The sequence below is a fragment of the Amblyomma mixtum genome, chromosome 3, assembly GCF_055824585.1.
Source record: "Amblyomma mixtum isolate Tamu chromosome 3, ASM5582458v1, whole genome shotgun sequence".
Classification (NCBI taxonomy): Eukaryota; Metazoa; Arthropoda; class Arachnida; order Ixodida; family Ixodidae; genus Amblyomma; species Amblyomma mixtum.
In genome coordinates this window covers 398,287,668-398,310,340 of record NC_143014.1, presented here as the reverse complement: position 1 = coordinate 398,310,340, position 22,673 = coordinate 398,287,668, and the positions used below count along the sequence as shown (strand labels likewise).

At 44.8% G+C, this 22,673-nt stretch overlaps 1 protein-coding gene and 1 pseudogene across 16 annotated transcripts in view; one reads left to right on the top strand and one right to left on the bottom strand.

The window, feature by feature from the left end:
• The window catches only part of LOC149357301 (sphingosine-1-phosphate lyase-like), a 42,041-nt gene that overhangs the window by 4,499 nt on the left and 14,869 nt on the right, over positions 1-22,673 (top strand). For 4 of the 16 annotated variants that reach the window (XM_089584517.1, XM_089584505.1, XM_089584512.1 and 1 more), the window contains one exon: positions 1,384-1,470. In XM_089584517.1, the coding sequence (XP_089440643.1) occupies positions 1,386-1,470 (85 nt within the window). In that variant the 5' untranslated portion in view covers positions 1,384-1,385. Of the gene's footprint in view, positions 1-27; positions 129-517; positions 670-1,383; positions 1,471-13,911; positions 14,045-22,673 lie in introns of all 16 variants that reach the window. The other 12 variants (XM_089584511.1, XM_089584510.1, XM_089584507.1 and 9 more) reach the window with 7 other exon arrangements.
• On the bottom strand, positions 14,555-16,400 carry LOC149357302 (uncharacterized; annotated as a pseudogene).

Below are 22,673 nucleotides of genomic sequence, written 5' to 3'. Positions count from 1 at the left end.
GGAAAAATTATTCTCTTTTGCACACAGTGGCGAATTGTGACGTCCCTATTTGGTGCTGGTCAAGCTAGGAAATTGTGGATTCTGCCAACACCCACGAAGAATTATGGAGCCCATCTTGGTTCACTGAGGTTGCCTACCACAAGCTACTTGACAGGGGGTGGCTAGCTGGTGATGTGCATCCATCCTAGTGGCACTTGGCGCTAAGCACTTTGTTAAGAACATTGCAGCTCGGTACGTGCTTGCGTTTTAGCTTCCTTGGTACCCCTGATTGTGATGACCACCCAGCGGGAGCGTGTCCTGAGACCCTTGGTAGACCTGGACAGCACCTTGCCAGGCTCATCGGTTTTATCTTTATTTTCTGGCCTCGCCGCCTGTCTGGTGTTGTTGAGGCCTTTACTGTTGGCTTAGGTGCATGTGCAGCACTGCTTGTGTTAGAACTTTTGAGCTGTGCTTTAACAGAATTAAGTAAAGTGGCGTATGATGGGTTTTCTTCAATAAGTCTGTGGATACATTTTAGATGCTGCTCCAGAGCCCTGTATTGTTCTTCGAGGTGCTGCAAAAAGTTTAATAAATCTGATTTTAATGTCACCAGTTATGACTGCTGGAACACTAAGTGGCCAGAAGTGTAGTTGTCAGACCCCAAAGAATGCTGAAGGCATGCAAAACAAGGTATGTTGCAACATGGTTGTGCGGCTTTGCCTGCAAGATCATTTTTTTTTGTTCGCATTTGATGGAATTAATTAGAACGAAAGGTTCTCCTGTACCTCTGGCATTAAACATGACTCGAGAGCTATCTCTTTGGATGTATTCATTGCCTGATCACAGTAGCTGGGGCCTTGGTGGGTGTCTGGCTCTTCCGAACTGGGAGAAAATGACACAGAAGTGTCTGCAATGTACCTCACCTTCCAGATTTCCCGTCACGGGCATAAATAAAACAACGGCACCCAGTGCCAGCTGACAGCACGTGCTAACTGTGGGCTGTTAGGAAAGGGCCCTCCAAAGGCCTTCTGCACAAGCGCGTGCTGTTCGCAGAAGGCTCCTTGGCTCCCTGCCCAGCAGGTGCACACGCCAATGTCAGCATGACCTTCATGCATCCCAGTCCCAGCTTAGTTCGGGACACCATAAACTTCGTTGCCTTTTTGCACAATAGTATTGGTAGGCATGTTGGAGACCTTATATAGGGGGCAGTCGATGCCATTTAAATGCGCCGCTTCTCTGTGGTGCACATGCCAGAGAATTCTTTTCTCGAAATACTTCTCCTATGTCATCATTATGAGCTCCACCAAGGCCACTGTATTGTATGCCTTTGTTCTGCGCAGGACAATGTCCTTTAGAATTCGAATTGATGCCTCACTATAGTTGTTGGTTTCTGGCCTCTCGTAGCAATGCCTGCACGGTACAGTGCCGCCCATTCCTCCTCAGTCTTCATGAGCGAGTCAACTCTGCACATAGCCCTGGTGAGGCAGTCAGGTAAGTGTTGCTTTCACTTCTTCAAGGTCTTCCTTACTCTAAATACAGGGCATATGACAGTAATGTGAACAATTGGAGTGTATTAACCACATTTAATTAACGTAATGATGCAGAATAGTTTCTTCTCTTTTTTTGCCGCATTCATGCACGAGGAGGTATTTTTTCGCAGGATATTTCAGTTTTTCTGAAAAAGAACAGCTACACTTAAATTAAATTCTGCTGTTCCTTCTGAAGTCATTTTACTACCGGCCCATTATTCAGTTCCAGATCAGTCATTAGGATTTGATCTCTGAATGAGTATTTTGAACTACTTTTTGTGGTTTTGTAAGGCTTTACACACACATGCACACAATGCCTACAGCAGCCACACTGGTGCATTGTTGTCTGTGGGAAAATCGCACAACAGAAAAACGCACAGTGCAATATAATAAACTGGTGATGTCATGTACAAAACTCTTAAAACAAACTGTGCCTTTTATGAGCAAAAGAAGAAAGTAGTAGAAAGAAGAGTGAGCCAGGGCAGGAAAAGGAAAGAGAGACCGAGAGAAAGACATGCATAGAATCTCTAGCTATAATGAGCGCTTCTTTAAGGTTACATGAGGGCAAGTTTAAATTGCAGCTGGCTTTCTTGGGTAAATAATTGTCTTCTGCATTCTATTATAAGTAACTCAAGAAAAGCACTTCCAAATACTTGTAAATTGAGGCAGCAGATATTCCCGTGCCACCAAAAAACAGTCTATTTGGAATGATTGTTTCTTGTTTGTGAAGGGGACTAGATTGTATTTGAGTCATTTAAAGTTGTGTTCCATTTTTCTGTGAAAGGAGTGCTGTCTTAAGGGTCGTGTAGGATAACTAAATATGTTTGTAAGAAAGTGCCCGTTAAAAGGGTGGTTAACTCAGCTAGTTGATGCATACTTCATGGTGGTTCCAAGAGGTTTTGTGTATCGAGGACAAAGGAACAGACAGACAGACGTGGGTGAAGCTTCTTAATTGGCAGCTTCGTCCACGTCTGTCTGTCTGTCTCTTTCTTTGTCCTCATTCTAACCATTATGCCGTAGCCATTCTGAAGAAGAAATTTCATGGTAAATGGTGCACACGTCAACTTACCGTTTGGTAGCACTTGAAACATCGCTAGCAAGATCGTTTGTAAATACATTGGACCCCTAAAATGGACACCCAAACCTACACACACGCACACTTGTTGAACTTGTACTGTTGTAAACTGCACACTCCTTCCCACTAGATATGCTTCAGTCCATAATAGGATTTTGGTAGGAATATTTGCTATTCAGAGTTTGTGCAATGTATTAAGCATTGAGCTACTAAATCTGAAGCCATCCAAGAAGCCAGAGAAATGCAGTCTATCGGAAACAGAATGTTGAGATAACTCGAGTTGTGTTTCACACAATAAGCCTAACCTAAGTCCATGTTGCATTTAGGGAGACAACCTTTGTTTTGTCGATGACTTCGTCACAATTATCTTCATAAATCTGACTGTGCCCACCTGCAGGATAAGTGCCTCTCCCATGGCCACCTTATCTTGCAAACTTAATACCATTCACCCACCTACCTTTGTGCCGCCCCCGGCCACGCTTGCCTTCTCTTGGAATCCAGTCCGTTATGCTTAACCACCATCACCTACTTTGACTTCGCATTACATGTCCCGTCCAAGCTCATTGCTTCTTGGTTTTGACTAGGATGTTATTAGCCCGTGCTTGTTCTGTGACCCACTCTGCTGTCTTCCTGTCTATTAACATTACACCTATCATTTTCCTTTCAATAGCTTGCTGTGTTTTTAACTTAAGTTGAACCCTTATCTTTAGTGTCCCAAGTTTCTGCCCCATAGGTGTGCACCGGTAAGATACAGCTTTTATACCAGGTGTTTTAGCAAACACTTTAAAAAATTCCTGAAAATATTGGGTTCGATAGAGGAAAAAAAATAGGTGTAGGATCACACTCTCTGGCTCGTTGGCGCAATATGCTGCAAAACCTTTCTAATTATCCAGGTAATTTACAAAAAGCCACGAATTAACTTTTTATTTATCGTAGCTGGGTGGTTAGTCTCCATTGGGAGTTTGATGCCGTGAACAAGACGATGTTTTTGAAACAAAGAAAAACTCAATTTCTAGAGCCCTGCAGCGTGAAGAAATCATAAGCTTTTTCCCGCATGCAACCGAAACTGAGTGCACGAGGAGCGCCGGAAGTGTGGTGCAAGCGAAGCGTCCGCTGGTGACATGTCGTAATGAATGCAGTGCCCATTTTGAAATGCGTGTGCTGATATGTTTTGCCATGCTAGTAGTGTGTTTCACCAGGCATTGGGTCCAGGAACACTACCGCTGTTTTCCGATGGCGGAAGGAGCGTGGGCCAAAGATGGGGAGTAGGAGAAGCAAAGGAAAAAACTGTATACACATATTTACAACATTAGTTACAAACAGAGACAAAGTAAAAGCTGAGGAGAGTCTCAAGGAATCGCTGCTTGATGAACGTGTCGAGCGCTTTAAATAGTCTCTCCTTTTGTCTCGCCGCCTTTATCGTCCAATCGTAGGGACTTCATCTTAGCACCGTCTTTGAGTGAAGCCAACGACGCTCATTGGCTGGATTTGCCATCTTGTCGAAATCGGGGGCTCATTAACGGCGCTCCCCTCTCCATCGTCTTCGTCGGCTGAGTCACTTGGATAAAATTTCCCGAAAGTGCCCTTTCCTCAGGTCACCTCCTCACCCACAATTGGGCGCACAGTTAACCAAACGCAGCTGTCAGCTGATGACCATTCAGGAAGGCGTCCAGGGGATCCCATGTCTTGGCTCAAGGAAACGCCCGAAGGTGAACACCTGCAGCAGCGCCACCCGCGCCATCAACAAAAGAGCGAAGTGCAGATGATCGACAGCCGCCCATCTTCGTGCGTGTTGTTGAGTGATGTCTCCCTGGTGGTGGTACATACATGGTTGCAGGGTCATTACTGCTTCGTTGGGTGCTGCTTAAGGTTAAAACAGGTGGTGGCAGTGACGCCGCAGTGGTACTTGGAATAAAGAAGTCGTCTAGACTCGGTGTATCTGTCCTTCGTGTCCTGTGCCACCTTTCTTTTCAGGAGGTCACATGGGAGTGCATGCTTGGAGGAACAACACTTTAGCAGAACCCCACACTGCCTCTGTGAATGGCTTAAGTGAAGACGGCTGTGGCGGGAACACAAAGGGGGGTATAGTCACAACAGTGCTAACCTTCCTCGCTAGAGAACCTCGGCGCTCAGCTTAGACCGTGGCCGGCGTTATCGACTGCTTCGTCGCTCGGAGTAAGGAAAATTATAGTCATCGTCAGCTACAGGAACGTCGATTTTGAGAGCCATGATGGGCACATCTGCTGGCGAGATTTTGTGTGTGTGAGTGCGTCACTTCTCGTGGGCTCATTTTTGTGCATCATCATGAATTCATTTACTGAGGTTGATCGTCTGTTTTCTTATAATTGCTTCCCATCAGGAACCACATCCGAAAAAGAAAAGCTTTGTCAGCGTGGCAAGGAGAGCTTGCTCGGCAGTGGCTGTGTGGTATCGGGCAGTTGTTCTTGCAGTTATGGTAGCGTGTGTTAGCTTCAGTTTTCCAATAAGGTGTAGTCGTTTGCATTTCAGGTGCTTGTCTTCGAGGCGCGCTTTTGACAAGGCCATTGCAGTGCCAGTGTTTCAGATCATTTGAGTGTGTGGGAATGCCGCCTATTATTAAAACGTCATGCCGCATTGTGTGAATTGTGGGAAAGGCCGTGCCAGCACAACCTCAATACCCTACTACCGAGAAGGGGGACATTGTGATCGCTTATGTGAGCGTGCAAACGGGACGCAGAGCTGGCATCCAGACTGTATGCTGCCCAACATCCTGGTCGTCATGTGCCGACTCATCCCACGTTCGTATCGGTATTTAATCGATTTAAGTCTACTGGATCAGTTCATGTTCAGAAAAGAAAGAGACCAGGGAGCGCAACCGACGATTTTGACATTGATGTCCTCGCGTATGTTTCTGTCAGGCTAGAAGCGGGTGTTAGGGACATCGCTGACTTGTACAGTCAGCCCACCATCAGTTTGGAGGTCACTATCAAGACACAGCTACCACCCTTACCGTGTGTCTTTACCAGGAACTGACACCGAAGGTCTTTCAGAAATGTTTCGATTTTTGCAACTGGTGCCTAATTAAATGTGATTAAGGCTCGGAATGCCTGCACGAAGTGCTTTGGGCAGACGAGACCCAATTTTAAGGTGGAAGCCTTTAATGCCTCATCGTTGTAAGCAGTAGTTGTCAACAGCAATGTCGGGCTTTTCTATTGGTCGAAATGGTGATGACGTCACAGTGCGCGAATTTCAAACTGGACCAATTGTACTTTGGCTAGTAACCATGCAACCAATTAAAGGGATGGTATAGTGATGCTCCAAGTAAGTGAGACTGAATTTAGTTAATTAACCAATTGGTCTAATTAACCTTTCTACTCAGACCAGAAATATAAATAAAACCGAGTAGGAAATTTGTCGAGTTGGGGAATCGAACGAGAGTCTCTGGAGTGCGAGACGAGCATGCTAACTGCTCCGCCATGCCAGCTCGATGGTTTGGAATCAACGGCGCATCTAGTGAATACGGTGTCTTCGTTCACCCCCGTCTTCCTCTCTTCCCTTACGGTGAGGTTCAGGTGTCCATCGAGATATGCGAGACAGATACGGTTCCTTTCCTCAAAAACCAATTTACCGTCGAGCAAGGCGTAGAGTCGAATGGGCGATGGCGTTCTGTGGACTCTCTGGCAGCGTTGCAAGACGCTGTCGCGTTCCACCCTTAAAGGTCAAGCTTAACATCTTAACCATACATCAATGACACAAGCAGCAGCACTGTGCTTAAAGCTTTTGCCTCACCTCACTTTAGGTCAACAGTGCCCCCTGAATTGTTTGCAGGGACTCCAATGTCACCGTGTGCAGTGCACGTTATTTGTGTGACAAGAACCCACATTGGCTATGCTAGCACAAGTACCAACTAAGATGGTCAGCAAATGTTTGGTGTGGCATTTATGAATTTCGTATTGTCGATCCTTATACTTCATCGATGGAAGCCTCACTGCGAGAAGTACACAGACTGCATCCTAAAAGGCGCCGTCTCTGAATTTGTCTCAAAGCTACCTCTGGCCGGGTTGGAAAAAATGTGGTTTCAGCATGATGGAGCCCCGGCACATTTTTGTCGTTCTGCGGTGCAATTCCTGGAGAGCACCATTCCCAACCAATGGGTTGGGCAGTGGGGAACAACAGTATGGTCTCCAAGATTGTCTGATTTGTCACCTCTGGATACATTCCTCTAGGGATAGGTTAAGAATGAAGTTTTCAATACGGAGCCAGCGAACCTTGAAGACCTGAATGAGCGTGCAAAGATATCAGTTCGAAAGATTCCCTGAGAGATGCTCATTTCTGCTGTGAATTTCATCAAAGGCCGCATTCTACTGTGCATCACAGTGGACGGCAAGCATTTTGAGCACGTGATGTCAAAATGGCTTCTTTTCATCCTTATATTCTTTCCTGGAGTGTACAAGTGGGGCTGCAACTAACTAAACCCATAAAAGGTACAAATTTCATTCGTTCTTGTTTGTTATACAACTAGAAAGTGCTAAACATCTGTGGACAAGGTTTCCTAATTAAGTAGTAGCATTTCTTACAGCACGGGACGTGTCTGATCCAGCACACAGCAGCCGTAATGAGCCAGCCGGTACGAAGCACCTTAGTGCTAACAGGAGCATCTTAGTGCTAAAACTGCAGCGTTTTCTGTTAGAATCTTTTCATCTATGAAGTCATTCTCATTTATTGTAATAGTCAAGCGAATACCACATAAAAGAAATCGACACTTCACTGAAATAATACAATGCATGGTGATATACCGCCACTATTTAATGTTAAACAGTAATCTGCAGTCAGAGAAGAGTACCTTTATCCCTTTCACAAAGCCAGTGACAAAAATAAAAAAGATTAAAAAAACTTTCTGGAGTTAACCAGACAGGCAGAGCGCCAGGTGTGCTTATCGGGGCTCTCAAAATCGATGTTCCCGTAACTCACTATGACTATAATTTTCCTTACTCCAATTGATAAAGCGGCCGCCGCGGTGGCTCAGTGGCTATGGTGCTCGGCTGCTGACCCGAAAGACGCGGGTTCGATCCCGGCCGCGGCGGCTGGAATTTCTTTGGAGGAGAAATTCTAGAGGCCCGTGTACTGTGCGATGTCGGTGCACGTTAAAGAACCCCAGGTGGTCGAAATTTCCGGAGCCCTTCACTACGGCGTCTCTCATAGCCTCAGTCGCTTTGGGACGTTAAACCCCATAAACCAAACCATCCAATTGATGAAGCAGTCGATAGTGCTGGCTGAGGTTCTTTAGCGAGGAAAGATAGCACACACGTTTCGAATTGGGCCCTGCATTCATTATGACACGTTGCCAGTGGGCGCTTCGCTTACGCCATGCTTCCAGTGCTCCTCGTGCGCTCGGTTTCGGTCGTGTGCAGGAAAAAGCATCGGATTTCTTCGCACTGCAGAGCTCTAGCAATTGAGTTTTTCTTCGTTTCAAAAACTGATATGACATAGTCTTGTTCACGGCATCAAACTCCCGTTTTCAGGCATTTTTGGAAGCGTTCGCTGAAACACCCGATGTACTTTTCTGTTGAGGAATATTGGTGAACTGCCATTCACGATCTGACAGTACCTGCCAAATGCGCTCCACTCCGTTCTTATTCTTCTAGTTATTTCATTGTCGTGATCCAAATCGGCGGTGACTATCTGCCTTAAGTAGATGTATTTTTTTACCACTCCCAGCGTCTCGCTAACAATCGTAAACTGCTGTACCCTTCTGCGTCTGTCAAATGTCACTTAGCTCTCTGCATATTAAGTTTTAGAGCCACTGTTCTGCCTTGCTGTCTAAGTGATCGATAATGCTTTGCAGTTCAGCCTCTGAGTGACATAAGACAATATCGTCAGGAAATCGCAAATTATGAAGGTATTCTTCATTAATCCTTATCTCAAACTGTTCCTAATCTAGGCCTCTGAATACCTCCTGTAAACAGGCGGTGAATAGCATAGGAGATGATGTCTCCTTGTCTGTCACCTTTCCTGATTGGTAACTCTCTCTATTGAGGACTATGGTTGCTATGCCAGCTGTATAGTTAATTTTTAGTACTTTCACATAAGGCTGATCTACACCTTGATTCCAAAATGCCTGCATGACAGCTGAGGTGTCGACTGAGTCAAATGAAGGCTATATGTAGGGGTTGGTTATATTCTGCACACTTCTCTATCACCTGATTGATAATGTTATAATTGTCTATTGTTGAGTAGATGGCTTGTTGAGTATATAGCACATGTCTCAGAGGTTTGCAAAAAACAGAAGAAACCCTTTTTAGAGGTTTAGTTCTAGAGTCATGTTTTAGTTTTATCTCCACTCTTATGTATTGAAATGTTGTTGACACTTTCCTTTAACCAATTTTCAAGTCTAGTGCAAGTTCTCTTCTACATGAAAAGTATTAAGGTACAGATGGGTACCAAATTTGATGTCTTATTACAAAGTGATTGTTACAAATGTACACCCTTGTTTTGTACAAAGCCAGCATTCAAAATGGCTTGAAAGAGAAGTCCTTCAGTTTCTAGAGCCATTCAGATTGCAATTTTGCTATTCATACAAATGTGATACATGCACACAGCCTGTGCGTTTTAAAGGATTAAAGTGTAGTATTTTCCATACAGTCGAGCCCACTTATAACGGCTGCAGGTATAACAAATGCTCGGTTGTTATGAACAAGGGTGGTGCTACCGTCAGAATATGTATTAGTGCAATGGCACCGCATTCCAGGTTGAACGAACAACTGTGGCAGCACCAGTTGGTTATAGTGAACGTGGAGGTGCCATAAACTTGCCCCTGGAGTCGAAAAACTTGCGCTTGTCATCCCCCCATGACACCGTCACGAAGAAAACATGGCAGCCCAAAAAAGCATAAAAAAAGGTGGCATTGAAACTGTACATAACCGCCAGCCAAGCTTGCTCCGATGGTCTACAAGTAAATCGTTTCATCTGTGCCAGTTTGGAAAAGCGTCTAAAATAGGAGAAGCGCAATGGGCACGAGACGGGGGCAGCATCAAAAGCGAAGCTACTGTGCACACTGTCGGGGATCAATCATCGGGAGCAATTTGAAAAGTCGCTGGAATAGCAGGTCACGTGGTATGTGACTCCTGCCCAGTCAACTGTCAACCTTTTCTGCTGTGTGCAGACAGCAACAGCAACTGTGTGCAGACAACAAGCAATGCAGCTGATACTGTCTGCCCACATACACTCTACCTATAGGTCCAGGAACAACATATGATGCTGTCAAAGCTCTGGGGATCAGAAGCACGTGAATTTGTTTCTTTGAGGTACAACTCGTCGGATGTCTCATGGGATGACTTGGGTGGTGCAGATGCCAACGTCGCAGAGACGAGCTCTAGTGAAGCTATTGTACACGAACTATGAGCACTCCTCAACCAACAGGATTTTGATTAAGGAGGCCGAACTGCCACCAGCTACCATAAGCGCTTCATCTGCAATTAGTTATACGCTATAACACATTCATAAAGCGTATTTTCAGCAGCAAATGTCTCAGCGAGGAGAACATGACGGCTCTGCAGAGCTTGGAAAGCACTGCGGTAGGGTCAGCTCTAAAGAAGTAGATGCATAATACTCACTTTTTAGAAAACTAAATGCCACTTTTGTTGAACTTGGCTTTCTTGGCTGTAATATGGGAAGTTTATCTACTACGAATGTCCAATGCAACGAACACCACCAGATTGATCGTCAGGCTCATTATAAGTAGGTTCGAGTGTATTCGTTATTTAAAGCGTACTTCCAACAGAACTGTCAACTTTCAACATTGAAAGTCAAGGAAAAAAATTGGCAGTGGCTTAGCTCTGGTTAAGCCTGGATATACAAGCGAAAAGCTGCAGTTATGCTTTGTTTGACGTCATGGCTGTCGCAGTTCGTGCACAATGCACTGGGAGCACCACGGTAGCGGTGTAGATTTTAAGCCAACTCCCTTGCTACCACTTCTGGGTCTTCTTTTCTACCTTCCATGGCGAATGTCTGCGCCTCTTCTACGGCCGCCGCCGCCGCTCACACGTGCGTTTTCGCAACGCCTTGTGAAAGAACCTTCTCTTGGGACGGAGACCGCCGTCCCAACCATCCCAAGCGGTTAACCGATGGCGAGGAGGAGAAGTAACGACAGAGCGCGCGCCGCGGCGCGCGGCCTCTTATGTCCGCCGCCGCCACTCAGGCGTTATCGCAACGCCTTGCGATAACGCGATAAGACCGCGATAAGAACCGCTAGCAGCGGCGAAGGGTAAACCAGTGGCAAGGAGGAGAATGGAGGGGGTGGCGAGGAGGAGGAAGGGTGCACCGCGGCGGTGCCCAGGGGTGGCTCACGCGAAGCGCGTTGTTGACAAGCCTAGTGAAGCTTTTCGCTTCAAAACAGTTTTCTTGAGCACAAGAAATCTGCTAGGCATGGCTAGGTACAAGCATCTTCAGTAGATGGCACCGGCCACACCAGGGAAAGAATGAAGTTACCGTGGGCAGAGCAACACGTCAGGTGGCCAGACTCACTGTTCTGCTGCCAAACTATTTTGTGAATGACACAGTTGCATATGCTTCGTCCATATAGCCTTCCCTTCATTCCCAAGAAAACCTGCCATTGAGTATAGACAGAGACAATTTAAAGAGCATAATTAATGCTCCTAATTATCTGCAGTAGAGAATTTTAAATGCAGCGAAGTGAGAACAAAGAATTTGCAATATTCCACTGGAAGCCTCTCGTGTATTATGCATGAGGCCTTGCAGCGGCCGTGCGCTTCACATCGTTGTCCCAAGATGGTTGAGAACTTGTCTCACTAGCCTAGTGGGTGAGCTCAGGGTGGGTGTCTGGAAACCAACGATAAAAATTGCTCTATATTCATGTATTTTGCTTCCAAATATACCGTGAGGTGCTTTCTGAACCAAGTTATCAATGAAATATGAATACTCTCTTTATATGTCTGTACATATGGTAGCATTGCTTTCGACGAGCACTAGTATGATGACACATCCCATCAAAACGTGTGGGCATGCTGCTGCCGCAACCTCAGCGCTTGATGTGCTATCTTGCTTGAGCAGATGAGGAAGCAAGCGTGCCATGGCACCAACATAGCTTTGTTCCTCCCGACATTCTGACGATTCCGAGAATTCTGACGATTAAAATAATCACATTTACGTCATTCTATGTTCCTGCTGCCAGCCTAAGCACAATATTATAAAAAAAAAAAGATAATATGGGTGGGAACATATAATTTTCTTTGAGAAATATTGAAATCCACGAATTTTCCTGCAATCACAGGAAAGTAGGGGCCTTAGGCCTAATGTTTCAAGGTATAATTAGAGATGTCTGGCCCTTTAACTTTCTAACTTTAATGTTTTTTAGTAATGCTGTGTCGCCGCATTGGATATCTTGGTCCTTCGTTTTGATAAGGGTGCTTGAAGAGTAAGGAACACTACCTGTAGTAAGAGGATTGGAAAACACCGGTTTGATGTAAAGATTGAAATTGTTGGGTAAAAATAAAGACCTTGTGGGAAAAAGATAATGGCTAGATTTACTAATCCTCTGTTGTTGAACGGTCAGCTTATGTTCGCAGCAAATGGTAAACATTGGAAGGTATGAATGACATGTCATTAACGCCATGATCATGATGTCACTAGCATGTCCTTACAGCTAGGTGATTTCAAGGAACACAGTATCCAGTTGCTAGTTAATGACCATTTCATTTTTTTACGTCGCGTAATTTATGGAAGCCCGCCCCAAGTGATCATGTAATTGAAGGCCGTTGTATGTGTCATACAAATCCACAACCCAAGAGGTAAGCCTAGCCAAGAAGCGAAGAAAAACAGTAGCAAAGCCAGTGGAGAGAAGAGGAGGAGGGGAGAACATGGAGGGACAGCAGCGGCTTCTGCCGAGTGCTTTCACCCAGCTGTAGCCTAGTTTAGCCAGTCTTTTACAGCAAAAAGTGTAATACCTTTGTAAAGCCACTTAGTAGAAGCAATTCAATGCCTACAACATGCAGCCGTGTAGGGTGTAAAGCATTACGTGGACACCACTGCCCATGTGTCTCAAAGCGTGTATAAAGAATGATAGACACCTAAATTTATTGCATGTTTTCTACCTTCAAACGATGTGTAGACATTCGAATACACAGATTACTGCGTGGTGTTTGCCTACAGCCGCTGAATAATTTATAATTGAATTTCTTTTCTCAACCTGTTCCAGTTTCATTTTTATCAACCGAATGATGGATGTGACGTGTACTTGAACTGTAGGTCACATGAGGTACAGAAAACTGCCTTATAAATGCTGATACATAGTTTTGACTCACCATGGCAATGAAACAAACCTGCTTCAAGAGCTAGAATAAAACAAACGACATATCAGCTGTTGTATGGCCATTTATCGTGCCTCGCATGACCTTGACTTCATCTACATGTCAAAGCCATCATTCGGTTGATGAAACTGAAACAGAATCAAGAAAAGATTCAATTATATATTATTCAGTGGTCATAGGCAAATACAGCAGGGTGCTCTAGGTATAAAAATATCTTAACACATTGTTTGAATAAAGAAAACACGCAAGCAGAATTTTGGTATCTATAGTCCTTTGAAGTGTCGGCTCACCCTAGGAGCCAGTTATATGCCTTTCCTTTCCCGAAAACGAACGGAGTGTTTAGACTGCAATTAAGACAACACTGGGAACTAGACCATTTTCTTCGTGCAAATAGTCTGTAAGTCTGTAATAGTCTGTAAAAACAAGCCTGTAAGACACCCAACCAGGCAGGTTCCTGTGAAACGTAAATTTGGGCCTGCCTCTCCAGACCTTTCAGGTGCAAACGCCAATCAGCTTTTGCTGATTAATGCGCTAAGCTGGTACGCTGAGATCTAATAGTTTTTTCCTTCAGTGTAAACAGTGCATTCTGGCTCAGACTGGATGTAACCCAGTGTCCACATCACTCTTCATTTAGTATTTAAGCGTCATTAAAGATTGCATAAATTTCTCCCCCAAAATTTATTCTTCAGCTCATTAGGCTCAGATGTAGTGCAGAAAAAATGGAAACCTGGAAAAGTTGGCAAGCATTCATATTGTTTGAGAACCATGCTAACACAGACAGAAGACCTTAATCTTCTATAGGTTTTCCTGTCAGTGTCATCAGTAGTACCCAAACTGTATGACAGCTTAGAAGTAGTCCTTCTGTCATTCAGATTTTCACACAGAGCATTTGGTCCATTTTTGATGTGGTTCTCATTGAACAACAAGTTAGCGGTACCCTTTGGAAGGCTGCCATGAAGTGTCGTCGGTCATTTTTGCCCACCTTGTTAAGTGAAGACGTGATCCACCTCTACTCCACCTGCAGGATGTGAACATGTCGCTACAGCTGTTGTGCCGAGGGCCAGGTGTCACACAGGGCATCCTTCTTAGGCTGAGAAGAATTGGACATGAATACAGCAGGGGCCTGCAACAAGAGTTGACATCCGCGGGTGCTGCAGGCAAGTGAAGTGCCTGTGTACTTGCTTTGTTAAGGGCGTTTGGCCAGTTATTTTCATCAGGTAATGCAGCAAATGCAAGCTATTAAGTTTAACATTTAGAACATTACCATGCTTTTGTGCTCATGCGTAGTAAAAGCTTAACCATGTGTCAAGTAATAATGTTGCCCCTATGTGAAGTTTAGCTATGCACAAGTAAGGTGGGCATGGTGTGTATGCGCTTTGATATTGTGAGACTTGTCCTTTCGAATACCAGCTTCAGAGGGAAAACTGATGTTAAGAAACTAAAGTTGTTGAAAACAAAGTAAGTTCATGTAAGAGCATGGCTTCTAAACATCTGGAAGCAAGCACGTCACGTCCAACAATAGTGCGCAAGCACCTCAGTACCAACAACAGTATGTCAGATACTGGTTACGTGATTTGATTTTCCTTGAAAATAAGCAACATAACCGTTAAATACTGTTGCTAGTTTCCTGTTCCTGAATTAGTTCAGAAACTCTTACCTCTCTGTTTCTAAACGTAGCCCTCCTTGTTCTGTGAACTGTGTATGAGCACAGCCATTGGCACTGCACCAGTTTTTGGGGCTGCCAGCAGCACTGTAACTGTGCTTCTTGCAGTGTCGCACGAAGCTGTCGAGTCAACAAAGATGAGTTCTTGAGCTGACTCCAGGCTCTGAGCATGATGCACAATGGGTATGGCCACGAGTGTCGCCTAGCACTCATCTGCATTACTGCTGGTGCAGACATCTGTTCCTGCACAGTCAGAACATGCAGAATGGTCGCTCAGGAGGCACAAATGCAGCAACATAGATACTATGATTTTTGGTGTGAGAATTCACATGGCACTTGTTCTGTTACAACCAATGAACATTCGGCATTTTGAAGTGAACATATTTGCTGTTTCCTTTCTGTGGCAACTATTTTTTATCACTCTGGCATATGCTAGGCATGATTGAAAGTTTAGCCAGATGTGCATCACAGTCAGGAGTCACACTTTTGAGATACTCAGTATTGATGGCAGGAGAATGTGATCAGTTGCGAGACAATGTTGTCAACTATCATTGCGAAAGGCATCTCTCTTGGTTGTAGGAGAAATGATGTTAGATCAGAGCTTTGCCTTGGAGGCATGGCTGCTACCACAGTGCTCATGACTCATGGCACACATGTATGTGAAAAATCCTGGCCAAACTAGGCTGCAGATTATTTGAAACATTTGGCGAGAACCATGATGTCTTTCGATTTCTTCTCCTCCTCTTATTTCTTCCTTCTTCTTTGTCTTGACTTAGCTTGCAGATTTCTACTAGTACTACTACTACTACTTAGCTGCCTGGGTAACTCAGTGGTAATGGTGCTTGGCTGCAGACCCGAGAGACGCAGGTACCATCTCGGCCACGGCAGTCGCATTTCAATGGAGGCAAAATGTTAAACACCCATGTACTATGCAATGTCAGTGCAGGTAAAGGAACCCCAGATGGTTGAAATTATTTGGACCTCTTTACTACGGCACCCCTTATAGCCTAAGTTGCTTTGGGGTGTTAAACCCCATGAACTAAACCAAACTACTACTACTACTACTACTACTACTACTACTACTACTACTACTACTACTACTACTACTACTACTACTACTACTGCTGCTACTACTGCTGCTACTACTACTACTGCTACCACTATTGTGACTACAACTACAACAACTGTCGAACCCGGATATATCGTACTTGAGGGGCCTTACGAAATGTTTGATATATTGATGGTGCTTTGTATAAAAAATGGCAAGAGATGAGCTTTTCTGTAACCTAAAGAGAAGAATACGTTGCACTTACTCTAGCGGCAGGCTTCTTGCAGCAAAGTGCCATCCACCAGTGTGCTAGTAGCACACCACTTGCTGGGCATTGCTAGACGTAGTGTGCATTTCATTGGAGCCGCAGCGCATGGTGCTTTGGAGCTTGCCACTGCCTAATATAAGAAGTGTAATCCTGCCACCAGTACACTCTAAATATCATAATCTCAGTGCATATTAAGGTAGAGTTAGTTTCCACAATTCTGTCGGCAGTAAAGCGATCGCAGCATGCCGGCAGAGAGCTACTGCCGCTACTCCATGCCTTGGGCTGCATGTTGTGGCATCTTTTCCTGCCGTTTGGCCAGTGGACTCCCGCATGGTCCATACTTGGCGGTCTGCCAGTGTGCATGGAAGTTGCACCCGGCCCTTTCAGTTGGGTTCATCCCCCTTGCAAGAAGTTGTGGCCCATCTGACTGCGCAGCGAGGAGGCTCTCGTGGTGGTATATGGCCTGAGGGGCGTCATGCCAGCTTCAAAATAAGAATGACATGTGGCCTTTGTTTCGGGGCTTGTGCGAAGCATTATCACTGAATCAGCTGACTCTGTACTATGATTGTTTCTTGAAATCAACCTAATCACAATAGGCAGCGGGACTTCCCTGCAGAGGAACCAGTCATTCTTCATCGTATTCCGATTCAATTTTTTTATTTTGATACGCAGTTTTGCAGGGCAGTCAGTGCTTCGCTGAGAAGTAGTCTTGTTCCTGTGCTTTTGGTAACAGCACCATACCTTGTGGAAGACCGTTCTGCAAAGACAGAACTGCCTTAGGGATTGCATGGTTCAAATCATAAAAATGACAAATTGGGCATAATGTATCCTTTATGCATCCTTTAATGTATCCTTTATAATGTAACTTGTACTTTATGCAAGTTGAATGTAAGTACTGCTCAGAAAAATTAGTAATTTCATTAAAAAAAAGCCGACCATGTTGCTGAACACCTCAAAATGGCCATGTCATTGCAGTCGGAATGGCTCTTCCAAAAAGAGGTAGTCAGTGTGTGTGTGTGTGCGTGTCCGTCAGTGGGTGGGTGGGTGGCAGGGTGCTTGGCTGATGCACCTTACCATTTGCCACTTTTCTTTAATGGCTGCTAAAAAAAAAATTCGCCATCAGCAGAGTGAATCCAGAGTTCTTGAGATGCGAATAGTCGCAGTAGGATATACTTCGTCACACCAAGAGGCACCATCACCACGATTTCCCGATTTACACCTTGTTGCCCACCACTATGTACAGAAGCAGTCCACAGTCATCAAGTTTTGTTTTTTGAATACTTTTTGTTCTTTTTCATGATTTGTTATTACAGATGACTCTCTATATGGACAGTTTCGCTCACAAACCAAAGTGCCAATATTAATGAGATATGACTACATGTTTTTATGAAATTCGGCTGCAGTATGTCAACCGTTCTCCATGCTTAAGAACTATGAGCAGAGGCATTGACTTATTTCATTTTCTGTCATTTTGTGCAGTTTTATTGTTACATATTGAGAAGGTACTAGTGCCAAACTCTTTTCAACGTATGTCATGTGTTGCATGGTATTTAATGAGGAGATGCTTTATGCTGGGTTCATGAGCTCTGCTTTCTGCTCGATACCTTGATTCGTCTGCTGCAGTTTCGGTCTCAGTTTGTTCAGATATCTTTTGCTGCTTACCTGAAAAGGCACTCATTTTTCTTTATGTATATTAATCATGCATTCTATATTCTACACCTGCATTTTCTTTTGCCTTTGGTATTCTGTCACCCCCTGCTGTAATGTCAGAAAAGTGCTAGGGGAATCTAAGAGTTGATATTTAGGTGTACAAGTGAGTTTGTACATGTAGTGATTACTTTATTTTCACTGTTAGAGCTGTGAAACTGATGCTTTGAGCATGTGTGAGTGGCGACACCACGGGGTTTCCCGACCATCCGCAGGGACATCCCCGCAGGGGGATGATGGTGAGCAGCGCGTCACCACGGACCCGAGCATCCGCGCTTAGCCGTGCATGGCATCGCCGTGTCCGGGGAAAAGGGGATCCTGGTGGTTGAGCCAATGCCGAGCGTTTGGACCTTTAAGGCCCCTTGGCAGAGGCAACACACCACTTTGGCCCCAGCTTCCTGTAGACGGCACCTCCGGCCTGACCCGACCGGGGGAAATCGACAGTGGCCTTTTCCTATCCTCCCCTCTATCTTTCACTTTCCTATCTCTTTCTTACAACTCTCCTGTCTTCTGTTCACTTCTTAGTTTTTCCGCTTTTCCTGGTGGCTAGGGTTAACCTTGTGTGGCCAACTACCCTGAGTTGCGTCGTATTTGGTTATAGTTGAGGTGTACAGCTGGTGTGGGCAGGACTTCATAGCAAATTCCTGTCCCGTCCCCTCATTGGACTCCATGGTGGGTGGCTGGCATCGTGGCCGAAACACACACATTTTATGGCTTCCCTTACTTCAAGTAATGATCACACTCCAAAAAGAGTGTGGACCAAAGACCCTCACAGCCCAGTGCTTCCGAAAAACGAAACAAACTTTCCCCAAATACCACGTCACCCACAGCGAAACAAAAAACTGCCAGAATATTGTCGCCACTCATGGTGTCCAAAAGTCTGACCGATGCTTTGAGCACGGGCTACAAGTTGACAAAAATGCCCAGCGGTGACCTGCTTCTAGAAATTAAAGACAGCAATCAGCACTCCAAACTGTCCAGCATAGTTTCAATAGGAGACATCCCTGTTACAATAACTGCACACCGATCCTTAACCACTGTCCGTGGAGTGATATCCGAATTTGACTTTCGCGACCTCACCGAAGATGAAATGCTCGAGGGTCTCAAAGACCAAATGTCACAAATGTCTTTCGTATCAAAATCAGGAAAGACAACAAAGAAATACCAACCAAACATCTCGTCCTCACTGTCAACTTGAGCACACTCCCCGAGTACATTGAAGTAGGTTACCTGAAGATCAAAGTCCCACACTATGTCCCAAACCCGACAAGATGTTTCAACTGCCAGCGATATGGCCATGGGTCGCTGAGTTGCCGTGGTCGACAAACCTGCGCAAAATGCACATCACATGAACATGTTTCTGAAAACTGTGAAGCCGCAGCTCTGTGCTGTGCAAACTGTGAAGGAGATCATCCTGCCTACTCAAGGTCCTGCCCAAGATGGAAAACTGAAAAAGAAATAATTACCCTCAAAACAAAAGAAAATATTTCATTCAAAGAAGCTCGTACTCGACTGTCACACAACATCAACACATTCTTCTTCACTGCAGGAACAAATTTTGCTGATGTGGTGCGCAGGGGCGGTACACCACACCGGTCTCCGGCCAACGTCCAGGCAAAGCCTGAGGCAGGGCCTTCCCCGTCCCCGGCAGGCGCAGCCAAGGCTGCCCTGCCACCTTTCAAAAAGGGCCCGCCGGCCCCTCAGTCGGCTGCCCGCAAGGCTTCCCCCAGTCGGGAGAGGCCTGCAAACCGCGCACCCGTGGGTTCTCCGCGGGCCTCCAGAGCCTCTAGCGAGGCGATGGACACAACGCAACACTCGCCCCCCGCTTCAGCGGCGGCGCAGCTTGCTTTAGCGAAAAAAAAAGACAAGAGCCCAGTAATGGCACCCCCAAATCCTCTATCGTAACTTCTTTACTATACTCCCAAAAATAATCAAACATGGTGTTCCTTTTACATTGGAACTGCTGTGGAATACTAAATAATCATTTTGACATAAAAGAACTTCTAAACACACTTTCCCCTGTGGCTTTATGCCTACAGGAGACAAACTTAGGTCCCAAACACCAGATTATCCTAAAGAAGTATCAAGTATTTCGATGCGACCGAGAGCAAGCAAATACTCTCAGGAGTTGTTGCCATTATTGTGTAGAGTGGTGTTGCAACCCATGAAGTCAAGATTGAAACCAAATATGAAGCTGTTGCAGTCACCATCCTCCATTTTAAAACAATCACCACATGCTCGGTATATCTACAGCCACATCTATCAGTAACACTGCAGGACTTAGAAACACTTTTAGAACAGCTACCAGAGCCATATCTGGTAGTCGGTGATTTTAATGCTCACTCTGGTTTTTGGGGAAGCACACAAGCAGATACTAGGGGTCGTATTTTAGAAGATTTTATTCTATCAAATAATCTCAACCTGCTCAATACAGGCAAAAACACATACTGTTCTCCAAGCTCGGGAAAAATGAGCTGTATAGACTTGTCTTTTAGTTCACCGTCTGTTTTTATGGATTTGAAATGGGATGTCCTTGACAACCCCTACGGAAGTGATCATCTGCCAGTAGTAATCAGCTTGTCGTCATCACCATCAATCATACCAAGCAAACCACGTCACTGGAAACTTCACATAGCGGATTGGGAGCTGTTTCAGGAAAAGTCCTCTCTAGAAAAATTATTTGCGGATCACCTTAATGTAGATGAACTAAATAAATTGATTACATCCTGCATAATTTCTGCGGCACGCCTGGCTGTCCCTCAGTCCTCTGGGGTGGTTCGACACAACCACAAGGTGTGGTATGGCAAGGAATGTAGAGAAGCGAAGAAGGTGCAAAATAAAGCCTGGGAATTTTTAGAAGATACCCCACACACGAGAGCCTTATAAACTTCAAAAAGGCGAGAGCTAATGCACGGCGTGTCCATCGCAATGCCGATAAAGCTTCTTGGAAAAATTACATATCATCCATAAGCAGTTCAATCACAAGCAAAAAAATGTGGGAGCAAGTTCGTAAATTAAATGGCGACTTCTCCCCTTTTACAATTCCTTTTCTTACAACCCCTGATACACAAACAAGTATAGAAGAGCAAGCAGACATCCTGGGTGAATATCTCTCACGTGTTTCCAGTTCCACGCACTACACAGAATCATTTTTAAGATACAAAAACACAGCTGAGAAAAATAGACTTCCAACAACTGGTTGCACAACTGAGCCTTTCAATAGATTAATCACAATCCAGGAAATAAACAGTTTTATCTGCCGGCAAACAGACTGCCCCAGGCCCCGATGAAATACACTACGAAATGCTACCACATTTTTCACCACCTTCTATAGAAGCACTTTTGAAATTTTTCAACAAAATTTGGACACTAGGAAAAATTCCGGAAGCTTGGAAAAAAGCAATTATAGTGCCATTCCTGAAACCTGGTAAGCAGCCAACATCCCCTGGCAGTTATCGACCAATAGCTCTTACCAGCTGCCTCGCCAAGTCTTTTGAAAGTGTATTAAATATCCGGTTAACCTTCGTGCTTGAATCTCGGGAACTCCTTGATATCCATCAGTGTGGTTTTAAAAAGGCATGCTCCTCAACAGACCACTTAGTTCGCCTCGAAGATACTGTTCGAGAGGCTTTCATACACAAACAACACTGTCTCGCTGTCTTCTTCGACCTCGAAAAGGCATTTGACACCACTTGGAATTTCGGTATCCTCCGCGATTTAGCAGAGCTTGGCATCCGAGGAAGGATGTTGAACTGCATAAAGGACTTCCTATCCAATCGTTCCTTTCACGTACGCCTTGGCTTAACCATCTCAAAGAAGTTTGTTCAGGAGAATGGAGTACCACAGGGGTGCATTTTAAGCACTACACTCTTTGTCGTAAAAATGAATTCGTTAGCCCAAATAATCCCAAAATCAGTTATGTACTCATTTTATGTTGACGATCTCCAGATCGCCTGCACATCAACCAACATATCAACATGCGAGAGACAAGTACAATTGACAATAAATAAACTAGCAGCATTGGCAGACAGGAACGGATTCCAGTTCTCTCCTCAAAAAACTGGCCGTCATGTTCTCTCTCAAACGAGGCCTACAGCACAATCCCACCCTCCACCTAAGGGAAACAAAATTACCGGTAAATGAACAGCACAAATTCCTAGGTATAATTTTTGATAAAAGCTCACATTCTTTCCACACATTAACAACCTGAAAAAGAAAGCTTCCCGATCCTTAAATGTCCTAAAGGTGCTTTCACGTAAACGATTGGGGTCCGACAGGGCATGCCTTTCGCACATTTGTTGTGCTCTAGTACGATCCCGCCTAGATTACGGGTGCATCGTATATGGGTCTGCGAGACCATCATACTTAAAACGACTGAACCCTGTGCATAGCCTTGGTTTACGCCTCTCAACTGGTGCTTACAGGACATCCCCCATAAACAGTCTCTCTGTCGAAGTAAATGAACCCTCCCTTACAAATAGACGAGCCATGCTGACGTCCGCATATGTACTAAAAACCCGTTCACAACCAAATCATCTATGCTACCCCATAGTTACAAAATGCCAATCCAGACAACTGTTTAACAACAAACCCCAAGCAATCAGACCGCTACTCCTCCGTTTTGAAGAAAAATGAGAAGAATTAGGTATACTGAACAGACTGCCCAATATTGCCCTGAGACCCTGCCCACTGCCACTTTGGTACAGCTTTCCCTCAGTATGTGACCTTACGTTGACGCACATCCACAAAAGCAAAGTCCACAAGAATATATATTGCAGGAGTTTTTGGCATTGAAAGAAAAGTACGAGAATTACATAGATTTTTACACAGATGGCTCTAGAACCGCACACTATGTTGGGAGTGCAGTAATACAGGGGAAAGAAGAAAAAATAGTTAGGCTACCTGAGTGCGCATCAGTTTTCACAGCAGAAAGTTACGCCATTGCTGTCGCAGTTAAAGAAATAGTCACGAAAAATATACAAAATAGTGTCATCTACACCGACTCGCTCAGCGTAATTACAGCACTAAACTCCAGAAATGCAGTTCAGCCCATAATAGGAGACATAATACATAACATGATTAAAGCAGACACACAAAGAC